We start from the raw sequence: 15,361 nt of genomic DNA, 5'->3' as shown, positions 1-15,361 counted from the left end.
TTATCTTGTTTTTAAAAGGATGACAATCAATTAGCATTTGTGAGTATTCTGATTACTAATGTATCCAAAAACAGCACTGTAAATGTGGGATAGCAACAAAGAGACACTAACAACAAAAATAGTTTCCGAGTTGGGGTAGTTTACACTTGTCATTTGTTACAGAAGCATAGGCAAGTTATCTCTTAGTCATTAGCACAAAGGCAGTGAAATTTGGCTTATGAAAACTCAGTTAAGATGCCGGGAGGAAACTGATTAGGAAGGTGATGCAGGTGATGGCTATTATTCTATCATCTTGCCCTTACACTGCTGCAGAAAAAAAGGACTATACTGGTGAGTCTTCATGGGGAGGGGATGGAATAGCATGCATCTTAAAGGATTCTAAGTATTTTGTCTAGTTCTGTTCCCAGTAATAATACTAGTTAACACTTATTGGGTCTTACATGTCAGACAATATGCTAAGTGCTGTAGTTACCCTAGTATAATATTTAACCACCATGAAAAAGGGGGTTGGATCATTATTATCCCTATCCTACAGTAGAAGAAACTGAGATTGAGTAATTTATCCAAAGTCAGGCAGGCAGTAAAGTGCCAGAGCCAGACCTTTCTGGCTTCTCATGACCTTTATTTGAGTGCTAGTTAAATCCACCATGCTCCATGACCACAGACTGAACCCTTAATCCAACCGGCATTCTGGGAAAAAGTCATGTCATTGGTGACAAGTAGAATTGTTAAGAATGCAGAAAGAGGTTATGTTAAAACCATTGCTGCTGACTGGGGGTTGAAAGAGGGAAACAAAAAACAAAACATCAACAACAAAACTCTTCACAGCATACATTCTGCCAAGATAGGTTTTCCGTGAATCAAAAGAATAGATTTCTTAATTCTCTAAGTAAGTGAAAGGTTGGGGAAAATACAAGTCTAACCATGAAATTAAGAGTGCTGAAAGGGTAATGGAGAAACATAAAACATTAACTATATGCTGGCATCTAGAATCATAGAGACTCATTTATAAAACATATTATTGTTAAAGAAATGGGTCAATCAATATTTGTTGTCAATTATGTGTTAAACCCTGTGCTACGTACTTTAAGAAAAGCATAGACTTATGCATTATCACAGTCCAAATTTTATTAAATGCTCATATTTATAATTTAAAAATTCATGTACATGCTTAATAGTATTGTTACATATGACCAAACAGTATGTCATTAAAGCTCAAGATATTCCATGGAATTAAAAAAAATTTTTTTTATGAAATCACACAGCCTCCTTTGAGCTCCTTGAAGGGATTTTTGTCCTCTGGGATACCCTTTACTAATGGATCCTCCCCAGATCTTTCTTCAACATAATCCCTTACTTCTTCACAACATTTGGACACCTTAAAGGAAAAAAAGAAAGAGATGACTCATGGCTTAATAGAGAATACTGCAGAATCCAAGAATGCATTTACAATAATAATTTTTGTGTGTGTTCTATCTTCTTAATGTGATTCTGCTTTCTGCCAATGCATTTGTACTTTCTACGAGAGAAGAAGAAATAGCCGCTCCCTGCCCTGCCCTTGTGGATATCTCTGGGCAAAGGCTAACCAGCTGCCATACTCCAGCTAAGGGCTCTCAGCGCACGCTGCCTCCAGCTTCTTTAGAGGAGACAGGGTCCAGGGATCAGAACACAGCTGACAGCACAAGTCAAGAACGTTACCAGAGTGAGCACTGATTAAATCGTTGACTTCATTCCAAAAATATGACCTGTGAAGGTGGAAGGGAATGAATAATTGTTAAATTCCAGGCTTATCACCACTCCTGGATTCTCAGAAGTATACACATGTAATTTTATTTTAAGCTGGTCTACAATGATTGATCATGATTGTAAACTTGAAGGTGAGCTCCAAAGGGACCTTTGGCTGATTTGTTCACATGTATCCCAGGCATCTAGAACAGAGCCTGCATTTAGTTGGTGCTCAGTAAATAAATACTGGCTAAGCTAAATCATTAGTTTTGTTTATGAGCTTGCTCCTTAGTCATCTGCTCCATTATAGTAATGACCCTGTGAAAAATCAGGCTTTAGTATTTTAATGGACTCAGCCAGAGCCTGTTAATGTACCATGTAACATACTGTTTAGAGAGAGGCAAAGTTCTATACATGTGTAAGTATGAGTATGTGTATGTGTGTGTGTGTGTGTGTGTGTGTGTGTGTGTGTATACACATATGGGACCAAATTATTCATTTCTTTTAACGGTCAACTTGTTTTGTTTTCACTTAATTTATCCTTCATGACGTTAACACAAAACTGCTTCATTTTTGGCAGTCCATGAAGGGACCATTCTGTAAGTTACCTATAGGGAATTTATTGTTTTGTTTTAATAAAATCTTCACACCATTTTTGCATGAAAGTTCTAAGCAACATTAGAAAGAAGACTTGAGGTTACTTAGAACTCTGGAAACTCATTATCTACATATTAGAACAGATCATTTCTAATTGGGGGCAGGACATTGTTCAGGTGGCTCCTTCACAGGATGATACTTGGAGTTTATGCACACATTTGAAATATGCAATACTTTAGATTCACTTTTTTCCCCTCAAAATTCAAACTTGAGATTTAGATTCACTTCTTCCCCTGTCTTCCAAACACCAGCTCTTTGGGCCCCAACCAGTTGTCAGGAACAGGACTCAGTGAGGGGTTAGTTTTGACAGTACCTGGCTAGGATCTGAGGATCCTGAGGAACAGACTACCTAAAATCCTATGTGGGTGGATGTGCTTCAAAATTATTTCACGGAGCCTTATTATAAGTATATATAGTTTAATACAGGATTACATGGCATGGTAGAAAGAGCATGGGCATTGGATTCAGGCCATCCCAGGTTTGATTTTGACTCTGCCCACTTACCAAGCTGTGTGTCCTTAGTTAAAATAGTTTATCTAAGGTATAGTTACTTCATCTATGAAATATGAGAAGCAACACAGATGGCATTAAGTACCTGGCATACAGAGATAGTCAATCAAATGGTAGCTATTACTATAAAGATTGCTTTTAGTTTTTGCCTATTATATTCGCTTATAGTCATCGTAAATCTTTCAGCTTTAGAAACTGGATGCAAAGAGTTGTCTTACTCTGACAATAATGCTGCCTTAACAGCAAAGTAGGTTGAGGCACATTATGAATCAGTCTGGTTCATAGATATAAATAATAACTTTTAAAGTAATAATAATTACATATTGTTACTATTCCCATTCTATAGAAGTAGAAACTGGCACAGATGAGTTAGCTCATTTAAGTGAGTATTACACAGGAAGTAAGTTGTAGAGCCACAATCTGAACCAGGAATATGGTTCCAGAGGATACCCACTTACCCGTAATATGATGACACTATGCTATCCTGTGTCAGAGCTCTGGGTTCAGGCTTGGAAAGTTCTGTGTGTGTGCATGTGTGTGTAGTTTTGGAAGTCTGATATTAGATTAAATTGACTTCCAAGAGCAAAGACACATTGAGTAATTGGGCAAAGGAACCCCAAAACCTGACAAATGGGGATGGATGTGATATTTATCCCAAACAAAAATTCCCAGGTGAACTTGCCACAAGTGAAGAGTAAACATGACGACAACCAAACTGCCTACAAAACAATCCTGAGTATATAAATAACAAAACAGCTTTTGGATGTTTCAAATAAAGAAGAAAAAGATAACCCTCCTTTACCTCAAAAGTTTATTTTCCCCCAATTATAAACATAAGGATTTAAACTTTTTTGGTGTGCATTCCAAGCTTCTGTGCTGTTTACAGACTTAATTTTATCTTTTAAAAATTACATGTTTTGCCTGTATGGAAAGGGCAACAGGGAAGTTTGAGACAACTATAAACATAAAAGAAGCCAAAATTCCAATTTTTACTGGGAGTAAGAGTTTTGAGCAAAGTATGAAGATAATACAAGCTTCTTTTTTCGCTTTGGCCTGATGAGGTTTCTTTTTGTTTTGTTTTTTTAAAGAAATATGAAATATACTCTTATCACTTGTGGAGGAGTTTTTGTTCTACTGATGTTCCCAAAACAAAGAAATCTAAAATACATATCTACATTTTCTAAGCTTCAGTCACTGTTTGGTGGAAACTTTTATTCCTTTGCCATTTCTCCTCCTTCTACTGGCAGAGGACTTTTGGTAACCATTTCTAAGATCTGACGAATGTTTTTAGGAGAAACCAGTGAGTTCTTGTGCCTGAACTCATTTTTATTTGCAAAGAAGGAATAGAATGTATTCATTCATTACTGGCCATGACAGTGCTGGAGGGGATGTCTTGGCTAAAAGTATTTGAACAATATCAAATAAAGAGAAGCTTATCAATTTAGAAAAGTAAAAACAAAATGCCCATATGCATTGCTTTACTTTATTGCTTAGCTAAAATATGATGTCTCATATTCTTCATTTTATTTTTCTTTCCCTTTTATTTAAAACAACTCTATAGGAGGACGCTTCAAGATGGCAGAGGAGTGAGACGTGTAGATCACCTTCCTCCCCACAAACACATCAGAAATACATCTACATGTGGAACAACTCCTACAGAACACCTACTGAATGCTGGCAGAAGACCTCAGGCCTCCCAAAACGCAAGAAACTCCCCACGTACCTGGGTAGGGCAAAAGAAAAAAGAATAAACAGACACCAAAGGATAGGGACGGGACCTGCACCAGTGGGAGGGAGCTGTGAAGGAGGAAAGGTTTCCACACACTAGGAAGCCCCTTCGCGGGCAGAGATTGCGGGAGGCGGAGCGGGGAGCTTCGGAGCCGCTTAGGAGAGCGCAGCAACGGGGGTGCGGAGGGCAAAGCGGAGAGATTCTCGCACGGAGGATCGGCGCCGACCGGCACTCACCAGCCCGAGAGGCTTGTGTGCTCGCCCGCCGAGGTGGGCGGGGCTGGGAGCTGCGGCTCGGGCTTCGGAGGTCAGATCCCAGGGAGAGGACTGGGGTTGGCTGCCTGAACACAGCCTGAACGGGGCTAGTGCGCCACAGCTAGCCAGGGAGGGAGTCTGGGAAAATGTCTGGAGCTGCCTAAGAGGCAAGAGACCATTGTTTTGAGGTGCGTGAGGAGAGGGGATTCAGAGCACCGCCTAAACGAGCTCCAGAGATGGGCGTGAGCCACAGCTATCAGTGCGGGCCCCAGAGATGGGCATGAGATGCTAAGGCTGCTGCTGCTGCCACCAAGAAGCCTGTGTGTGAGCACAGGTCACTATCCACACCTCCCCTCCCGGGAGCCTGTGCAGCCACCACTGCCAGGGTCCCGTGATCCAGGGACAACTTCCCCGGGAGAACACATGGCACGCCTCAAGCTGTTGCAACATCATGCCGGACTCTGCCACCGAAGGCTTGCCCCGCATTCTGTACCCCTCCCTCCCCCCGGCCTCAGTGAGCCAGAGACCCCAAATCAGCTGCTCCTTTAACCCCGTCCTGTCTGAGTGAAGAAAAGATGCCCTCAGGCAACCTACACGCAGAGGCAGGTCGAAATCCAAAGCTGAACCCGGGGAGCTGTGTGAACAAAGAGAAAGGGAAATCTCTTCCAGCAGCCTCAGGAGCAGCAGATTAAATCTCCACAATCAACTTGATGTACCCTGCACCTGTGGAATACCTGAATAGATAACAAATCATCCCAAAAATGAGGAGGTGGACTTTGGGAGCAACTGTAGACTTGGGGTTTGCTGTATGTGACTGACTAGATTCTGATTTTTATGTTTACCTTAGGATAGTTTTTAGCACTTGTTATCATTGGTGGATTTGTTTATTGGTTTGGTTGCTCTCTTCTTTTTTTAAATTACTTTTTTATTTTAATAATATTTAAAAATTTTTAAATTTTAATAACTTTATTTACTTGCTTTCTTTCTTTCTTTTGTTTTTTTCCCTTTTCACCCTAAGCTGTGTGGCTGACAGGGTCTTGGTGCTCCGGCGGGGTGTCTGGCCTGAGGCTTTGAGGTGGGAGAGCCGAGTTCAGGACAGTGGAAAACCAGAGACCTCCTGGCCCCACGTAATATCAATCGTGAGAGTTCTCCCAGAGATCTCTGTCTCAACGCTAAGACTCAGCTCCACTCAACGACCAAAAGCTCCACTGCTGGACACCCTATGACAAGCAACGAGCAAGACAGGAACACATCCCCACCCATTAGCAGAGAGGCTGCTTAAAATCATAATAAGTTCACAGACACCCCCAAACTCAGCACTGGACATGGTCCTGCCCACCAGAAAGACAAAATCCAGCCTCATTCACCAGAACACAGGCACCAGTCCCTTTCACCAGGAAACCTACACAACCCACTGAACCAACCTTACCCACTGGGGACAGACACAAAAACAATGGGAACTATGAGCTTGCAGCCTGTGAAAAGGAGACCCCAAACACAGTAAGTTAAGAAAAATGAGAACACAGAGAAATACACAGCAGATAAAGGAGCAAAGTAAAAACCTAGCAGACCAAACAAATAAAGAGGAAATAGGCAGTGTACCTGAAAAAGAATTCAGAGTAATGATAGTAAAGATGATCCAAAATCTTGGAAATAGTATGGAGAAAATACAAGAAACATTTAACAAAACAAACAATGATGAACAACACAATAAATGAAATTAAAAATTCTCTAAAAGGAATCAGAATAGCAGAATAACTGAAGCAGAAGAACGAATAACTGACCTGGAAGATAAAATAGTGGAAATAACTACCACAGAGCAGAATAAAGAAAAAACAATGAAAAGAATTGAGGACAGACTCAGAGACCTTTTGGACAACATTAAATGCACGAACAATCGAATAATAGGGGTCCCAGGAGAAGAAGAGAAAAAGAAAGGGACTGAGAAAATATTTGAAGAGATTATAGTTGAAAACTTCCCTAACATGGGAAAGGAAATAGTCAATCAAGTCCAGGAAGCAGAGAGTCCCATACAGGATAAATCCAAGGAGAAACACTCCAAGACACGTATTAATCAAACTATCAAAAATTAAACACAAATAAAAAATATTAAAAGCAGCAAGGGAAAAGCAACAAATAACATACAAGGGAATCCCCATAAGGTTAACAGCTGATCTTTCAGCAGAAACTCTGCAAGCCAGAAGGGAGTGGCAGGACATATTTAAAGTGATGAAAGGGAAAAACCGACAAACCAGATTATTCTACCCAGCAAAGATCTCATTCAGATTCAACAGAGAAATTAAAACCTCTACAGACAAGCAAAAGGTAAAGGAATTCAGCACCACCCAACCAGCTTTACAACAAATGCTAAAGGAACTTCTCTAGGCAAGAAACACAAGAGAAAGAAAAGACTTACAAAAACAAAACCCCCAAATTAAGAAAATGGTAATAGGAAGATACATATTGATAGTACCTTAAATGTAAATGTATTAAATGCTCCATCCAAAAGGCACAGACTGGCTGAACGGATACAAAAACAAGACGTGTATATATGCTGTCTACAAGAGACCCACTTCAGACCTAGGGACACATACAGACTGAAAGTGAGGGGATAGAAAAAGATATTCCATGCAAATGTAAATCAAAAGAAAGCTGGAGTAGCAATTATCATATCAGACAAAATAGACTTTAAAATAAAGACTATTACAAGAGACAAAGAAGGACATTACATAATGATCAAGAGATCAATCCAAGAAGAAGATATAACAATTGTAAATATTTATGCACACAACATAGGAGCACCTCAATACATAACGCAAATGCTAACAGCCATAAAAGGGGAAATCGACAGTAACATAATCATAGGAGGGGACCTTAACACTCCACTTTCACCAATGGACTGATCATCCAAAATGAAAATAAATAAGGAAAAACAAGCTTTAAATGATACATTAAACAAGATGGACTTAATTGATATTTATAGGGCATTCCATCCAAAAACAACAGAATACACATTTTTCTCAAGTGCTCATGGAACATTCTCCAGGATAGATCATGTCTTGGGTCACAAATCAAGCCTTGGTAAATTTAAGAAAATTGAAATCATATCAAGTATCTTTTCTGACCACAACGCTATGAGACTAGATATCAATTACAGGAAAAAATCTGTAAAAAATACAAACACATGGAGGCTAAACAATACACTACTTAATAACCAAGGGATTACTGAAGAAATCAAAGAGGAAATTAAAAAATACCTAGAAAGAAATGACAATGAAAACACGATGACCCAAAACCTGTGGGATGCAGCAAAGGCAGTTCTAAGAGGGAAGTTATAGCAATACAATCCTACCTCAAGAAACATCTCAAATAAACAATCTAACCTTATTCCTAAAGCAATTAGAGAAAGAAGAACAAAACCCCTCAAAGTTAGCAGAAGGAAAGAAATCATAAAGATCAGATCACAAATAAATGAAAAAGAAATGAAGGAAATGATAGTAAAGATCAATAAAACTAAAAGCTGGTTCTTTGAGAAGATAAACAAAATTGATAAACCATTAGGCAGACTCATCAAGAAAAAAAGGGAGAAGACTCAAATCAGCAGAATCAGAAATGAAAAGGGAGAAGTAACAACTGACACTGCAGAAACACAAAGGATCATGAGAGATTACTACAAGCAACTCTATGCCAATAAAATGGACAATCTGGAAGAAATGGACAAATTCTTAGAAAAGCACAAACTACCAAGACTGAATCAGGAAGAAATAGAAAATATGAACAGACCAATCACAAACACTGAAATTGAAACTGTGATTAAAAATCTTCCAACAAACAAAAGCCCAGGACCAGATGGCTTCACAGGCGAATTCTATCAAACATTTAGAGAAGAGCTAACACCTATCCTTCTCAAACTCTTCCAAAATATAGCAGAGGGAGGAACACTCCCAAACTCATTCTATGAGGCCACCATCAACCTGATACCAAAACCAAACAAATATGTCACAAGAAAAGAAAACTACAGGCCAATATCACTGATGAACACAGATGCAAAAATCCTCAATAAAATACTAGCAAACAGAATCCAACAGCATATTAAAAGGATCATACACCATGATCAAGTGGGGTTTATCCCAGGAATGTAAGGATTCTTCAATATACGCCAATCAATCAATGTGATACACCATATTTACAAATTGAAGGATAAAAACCATATGATCATTTCAATAGATGCTGAAAAAGCTTTTGACAAAATTACACACCCATTTATGATAAAAACCCTGCAGAAAGTAGGCATAGAGGGAACTTACCTCAACATCATAAAGGCCATATATGACAAATCCACAGCCAACATCGTTCTCAATGGTGAAAAGCTGAAATCATTTCCACTAAGATCAGGAACAAGACAAGGTTGCCCACTCTCACCACTATTATTCAACATAGTTTTGGAAGTTTTAGCCACAGCGATCAGAGAGGAAAAAGAAATAAAAGGAATCCAAATTGGGAAAGAAGTAAAGCTGTCACTGTTTGCAGATGACATGATACTATACATAGAGAATCCTAAAGATGCTACCAGAAAACTACTAGAGCTAATCAATGAATTTGGTAAAGTAGCGGGATACAAAATTAATGCACAGAAATCTCTGGCATTCCTATACACTAATGATGAAAAATCTGAAAGGGAAATTAAGGAAACATTCCCATTTACCACTGCAACCAAAAGAATAAAATACCTAGGAATAAACCTACCTAAGGAAACAAAAGACCTGTATGCAGAAAACTATAAGACACTGATGAAAGAAATTAAAGATGATACAAACAGATGGAGTGATATACCATGTTCTTGGACTGGAAGAATCAACACTGTGAAAATGACTACACTACCCAAAGCAATCTACAGATTCAGTGCAATCCCTATTAAACTACCAATGGCATTTTTCACAGAACCAAGACAAAAATTTCACAATTTGTATGGAATCACAAAAGACCCTGAATAGCCAAAGCAATCCTTGAGAACAAAAAATGGAGCTGGAGGAATCAGGCTGCCTGACTTCAGACTATACTACAAAGCTACAGTAATCAAGACAGTGTCCATCATCAGATGAATGGATAAAGAATATGTGGCACATATATACAATGGAATATTACTCAGCCATAAAAAGAAACGAAAATGAGCTATTTGTAATGAGGTGGATAGACCTAGAGTCTGTCATACAGAGTGAAGTCAGAAAGAGAAAGACAAATACCGTATGCTAACACATATATATGGAATTTAAGAAAAAAAAATGTCATGAAGAACTTAGAGGTAAGACAAGAATAAAGACACAGACCTACTAGAGAATGGACTTGAGGATATGCGGAGGGGGAAGGGTAAACTGTGACAAAGCGCGAGAGAGGCATGGACATATATACACCACCAAACGTAAAACAGATAGCTAGTGGGAAGCAGCCGCATAGCACAGGGAGATCAGCTCGGTGCTTTGTGACCGCCTGGAGGGGTGGGATAGGGAGGGTGGGAGGGAGGGAGATGTAAGAGGGAAGAGATATGGGTACATATGTATATGTATAACTGATTTACTTTGTTATAAAGCAGAAACTAACACACCATTGTAAAGCAATTATACTCCAATAAAGATGTAAAAAAAAAATTAAAAAATATATAAAAATAAAGCAACTCTATAAAAATTTTAAAACAGTTTTAGCTTAGTGGCCATAGAAAAACAGGCTAAGTGCTGGATTTGGCTTATGGAAAATTGTTTGCCAAACTGTTGATTTTAACTCTAAATCAAAAGATAATTATAATTATTAATTTTCTTAATTTCTGATGAATTTTATCTGAACAACTTGTTTTCAACTATATTGAGTTTCTCCAGTGAATGATGTGGGAGAGGAAAAATAATTTTCCCTCTACACTTCTAGGTTCTGGACTGAGATAACCCTGTAATAAGAAAGACAGATAAACAGGAGAAAAACAAACAGAAGTTTAGTAACATGTATACCTCCTGTATTCAAGGGAGAAACTCAGGAAAACTGAGTAGCTCCCTGAAATAGTCCAAGTCACCATCTTAAATCCCACTGCAGTGAAAGACCAAAGAAGATGGTAGGTGTTGATGACAGGGGTGTGGGGAGCCAGTTATGGGCTTAAGATAATTACCAGAACCTTACCCTAAAATAATTCACGACAGCCTATCCCTTAAGGACAAATATTTCCTCCCTTATGTCAGAGTACAACCTCTTGGCTTTGCCTTTGTAAGCCCCTGACTCTTTCTCTTCCCTGGAACACTCTTTTCCGTTTTACCCAAATCTGTCTCCTGAACTGTAATTCTTAACACCCCAAATTCACGTTTTTTTTATTTGGAAAAAAAAAAAAAAAAAAAGGAAAAGCACAGTATTAAAAAAACAAAACAAAGCAAAAACAAAGAACAGTCCCTAAATGGACAAAGCTCCACATCAACAAACCAAAACTTAATACCTAACTTAACTGCAGTTTCAGCCTTTCCCAGGAGTGGAATTTAAACCTATCAATCTGTAACTTCCTGATCAGCACTAGTGAGGTAATCTGCATGATAGACCCCTGCTCTTCCCCCAAAGGAAGTTGCTCCTGCCTGAAATAATTTCTTTTGTTTATGACTTCCTTGTCCCACCCCTTTGTGCCTATAAAAACCTTCCATTTTGTACAGCTCCTTGGTGAGCCTTTCTACTTGCTAGATGGGATGCTGCCCAATTCATGAATTATTTAATAAAACCAATTATATCTTCAAATTTATTCAGTTGAATTTTGTTTTTTAACAACAGCAAACAAGGGTAAGGCTGTTAAGCAGATCTAATCCTTGTGTTCTCCATGGTAAGAGTTTCTAGAGATTCAGAGTCATGCTTCTCCTCCTGATACAGAGGAGACACCCTTACTAATGGAGGTTTCCCTTATAAATGTAACTGTCTCTTAGGAAAGGGTAACTTCTAGTTGGTTTTCAGAGCTTCCCCTGTGTCTGCTATTTTTCAAAAATAATCAGCCTAAAATAATCCATATGCCAAAAAGGCATATTTTGGGGTGGCAAATTCTGCTGCCCTTCAAAGGTTTTTAACCTGGTAGTGCTACAGTTATCTCTAGTTTAAAAATAAAATTCAAAACAGAGCAGCAGTTTACCAGCATTCTTTCCAGTGTCACTTCTTTCTTGAGCTGGTCAACTTCCATCTTCAATTTGTCCTTTTCTGTCAGGTCCTCAATATTGATCACTGGCATCTTTTGCCTGCTGAAAAGGTAGAAAGTTTATACACCTGAATTGCTAGACTCAACGTCAAGTTAATGTTAGCCAACCCTTCCCTCAGCTCTTAACTTACTAAGTGAACTGTTTGTTTTAACTTCCTGTGATAGTCAATTTCTCTTGAATGCTCTCTGAACAATTCTAGCACTGCACACTAGCCTTGAGGTTTTAAAGCTTCCTTATAATCTTCATTAATATGATTAAACTAAGTATTTGACTCTAAACACCTGCTAGTAGGTTTGTGGGGAGAGGTCAGTTCAGTCAGTAAATAATCTTAAATATCCAATGCTCCTCCTTTTCCCTGTTTATTTGACACAGTGTAAAAACTTGAGGTTCCAACCCTTATCTCCAACTCCAAAGCCCTCCCTCATACGATTTATGCCATTTAAGTTAGTTTGAGGTCATTCTGAGGACTACCCATTAATCCCCTAAATCGCTGGAGTATTTGATCTGGTATTAACAGAGAAACATACAAAAAGTGTCATTATAAGTTCCTTATAAATAATGGATTGAAATATAAACCAATGGAATGAAAATATAACAAACAAATAACCTTGTTAGTTAGAAACAAACTAGCATACTACTTAGATGTGTTTCTCCTGGAATTTGTTTGTATGTAATTGTCACAACGAATTGGACAGCAATGATGAGCAAATGCAGCAGGATAAAGGGGATGCGGGGAGTCTGATCTCCTGATGTACATCATAAAAAAACAGACTCTTCTGCCCTTTTAGCAATATCTTCTTCTTCTTAATTAGATCAATGGGCAATGGGACAGATGGCACAGTAGCTAGTGATTCCTGTATGAAATTGCCTGGAAAATATTTCATTGTAGCCAAGTGGCATCATGCTTTATGATCTGTCCTCTTTAGGTCCTCTCTTCTCTTTTGTTTCTCTGGTCCAACTTCTATGATGACATATTTTTATTAAAGTAGACACATTCAGGTCACATGTTATTTCAGAAAACAACATCATACATCTACATAAAAATACGCTGCTAATCACATTTCAGCAATTAACTTAATTCCTTGCATTTATATAGTATTTTCATTTCCAAAACACCTGAGGAAATATTATTTTCCTTCTTTGTTTTATAATATTCTGTTCTTCTCTGGAAAAGAGGTAATTTAACCTATTTTTTTAGGGATAAATACCTACATAGGCAAGCACAGAGGTACCCGACGGGTACCCAAAGCCAATGTTTCCTATCCTTTTAATTTTTATTTTATTCTGTTCTTATTTTAAGAATCAATATGACAACAAAAAAGTTATTTCTTCCTGTGTAATTATTGCTTGGTATTCAAGAGCCCATTCTCAGTGTTATTCTTACCTTCCTTCTTACTCCCTTCAGACTATCTGCAAAAATTCACAAGCACCTCTGTTTCTGCTGATCATTTTTACCTGTTGACATTGTCTTTTGCACAACTTTTCTCCATCTTGGAAAATGTTTTCCACTTGGCAGTGACTTTGAAGAATCACTTTAGGAATTTGTTAAAATAGGGGCCCAACTTAAGAGATTTTGATTTGGGGTAGGGGTTAGAATTTCATTTTCTCTGTTCCAGAGAAGCTTTACCATATATTGCCAATGAAATGATCACTCACTGGCACTTGCTGGCTGTGTGGTCCTGATCAAGTTACGTAACCTCTCTGTGCCTCACTTTACTAGGAAATAGGAGCAATAATAGTACCTACATTGTAGATATCTTCTGAGAAGAATAAAGATCGCATAACACTGCATAGCATGGAGCAAGCCCTCAGTACATGTTAGCTGATGTTACTCACTTACTCTGTACCTCTGGAGTTTCAGATTGTGTTGTCTCACATGTCACTTGCTGATAGGTGGCTTTATAAATGCTCTTAAAGGATATCATGTGGACAGGATTTAGCTCCTTTAATACCATGTGTAGTAGATGCTGTTGGTGTCCTTCCCAGACCCCCCTTTCCCTTTCCAGGTTGGGGTATTTATACCTCCAGAAGCTGCGGTTGTTGACCACCAAACCTTTACATACGTTTGTCCTTAGCTAATGGAAGCCACTTCAGCTGGTGATGTCTGGAAGATTATGACAGCTGGCCCCTGTGGGTGTCCTGTAGCAAGTGGCTGGCGAAGTGGGGTTCTAATAGCCCAGACGACTTGCCTCTGGGCTGAAAAGCCTTGGTGTAATTGAGAAACTTCCTGAGCACCCCATGGGTTCAGGATGAAGCTAGACTTCTGAAGCCGCATCTTTGCCTGTCTTCTCCCCCTTCCTCCTGCTTTCCTCCTTCCTTCAGAGATTTCTCCTGAGAGCTCACCATCAATAAATCACTTGGACCAGTGTCCCTGTCTTAGGCTCTGCTTCTAAGAACTCTAAGACACAAAGGATTGTAAAGACCTTTACAAGAGCATCCATATCTTTCATAGCTTATGTCCTTATCACTGTGTATTGTTTTGTATATTGTTTGGTATACAGAAGAGAATCATGAAGTATTGATAAAGTCACTTGCAACTTACATCAGAAATATTCACCTAGACATGGAGAAAAGTGCATGATGTTGCAGGGGAGTAAAAATAATTTTCCCTCTACACTTCTAGGTTCTTGGCTGAGACCATCCTGTAATAAAAGATTAATAGAAGAAAAACAAACAAAAGTTTAGTAACGTATATACCTCCTGTATACGTGGGAGACGTATATACCTCCTGTATACGTGGGAGAGACCCAGGAAAACTGAGTAACTCCCACAAATGGCCCAAGCCAGCACCTTAAACGCTGCTTCCAGCTAAAGACAAAAGAAGATGCTGGGGAGGGGGAGGGGGAGTCAGACATGGGAGGTTAGCAGGCAAAGCACAGTAAACAAGGGTTATGAGAGTTGAGTTGTTGCCTTCTCCACTGATAAGAGCTTTTAGAGATTTAGATTCATCCTCCTCTTTCTGGTACAGAGAGGGAGACACAATTACAAATGGAGATTTCCCTTATAAATGTAAATGTCTCTTATAAGAGGATAACTTCTACTTGGTTTTCATGACTTGCCCTGTGTCTGCTGTTTCTTAAAAATAATTAGCTCAAAATACTCCTTATGCCAGAGGGGAATACTTTGGGGTGGCATATTCTGCTCCCCTCCAGTATATAACTTCATATTAATAGCAAATGATTTCTTAACTCTAAAATGCTGTGATTCACCATATTTAATAATAATTTAAGCCAAACACACTTCATTTGGTGGAGGTGAATCTTAGAAGATTTCAGAACGTT

General features: G+C 38.7%; 1 protein-coding gene across 1 annotated transcript; it reads right to left on the bottom strand.

Annotated features, from left to right (window-relative positions):
- Positions 1-1,114: 1,114 nt before the first annotated feature.
- GNGT1 (G protein subunit gamma transducin 1) lies at positions 1,115-12,260 on the bottom strand. Its single transcript, XM_007450639.1, has 3 exons — positions 12,211-12,260; positions 12,017-12,119; positions 1,115-1,378 (listed from the first exon to the last, which is right to left on the bottom strand). Exons 2-3 carry the CDS (start codon positions 12,110-12,112, stop codon positions 1,250-1,252), a joined length of 225 nt encoding a protein of 74 aa, XP_007450701.1. The 5' UTR covers positions 12,113-12,119; positions 12,211-12,260; the 3' UTR covers positions 1,115-1,249.
- Between the last annotated feature and the right edge of the window lie 3,101 nt (positions 12,261-15,361).

This window comes from Lipotes vexillifer, unplaced genomic scaffold (genome assembly GCF_000442215.2).
Source record: "Lipotes vexillifer unplaced genomic scaffold, Lipotes_vexillifer_v1.1 scaffold172, whole genome shotgun sequence".
Classification (NCBI taxonomy): Eukaryota; Metazoa; Chordata; class Mammalia; order Artiodactyla; family Lipotidae; genus Lipotes; species Lipotes vexillifer.
Note: the sequence above shows the minus strand (reverse complement) of the source record. Positions and strands in the feature narration are given on the sequence as shown.

Coding starts and splice junctions, on each gene's coding strand:
- GNGT1 (XM_007450639.1), bottom strand. CDS start 12,112: ATGCCAGTGATCAATATTGAGGACCTGACAGAAAAGGACAAATTGAAG. Junction 1,379..12,016: donor TGACACTGGAAAGAATGCTG/GTAAACTGCTGC, acceptor TTTTCCTTTAAG/GTGTCCAAATGTTGTGAAGA.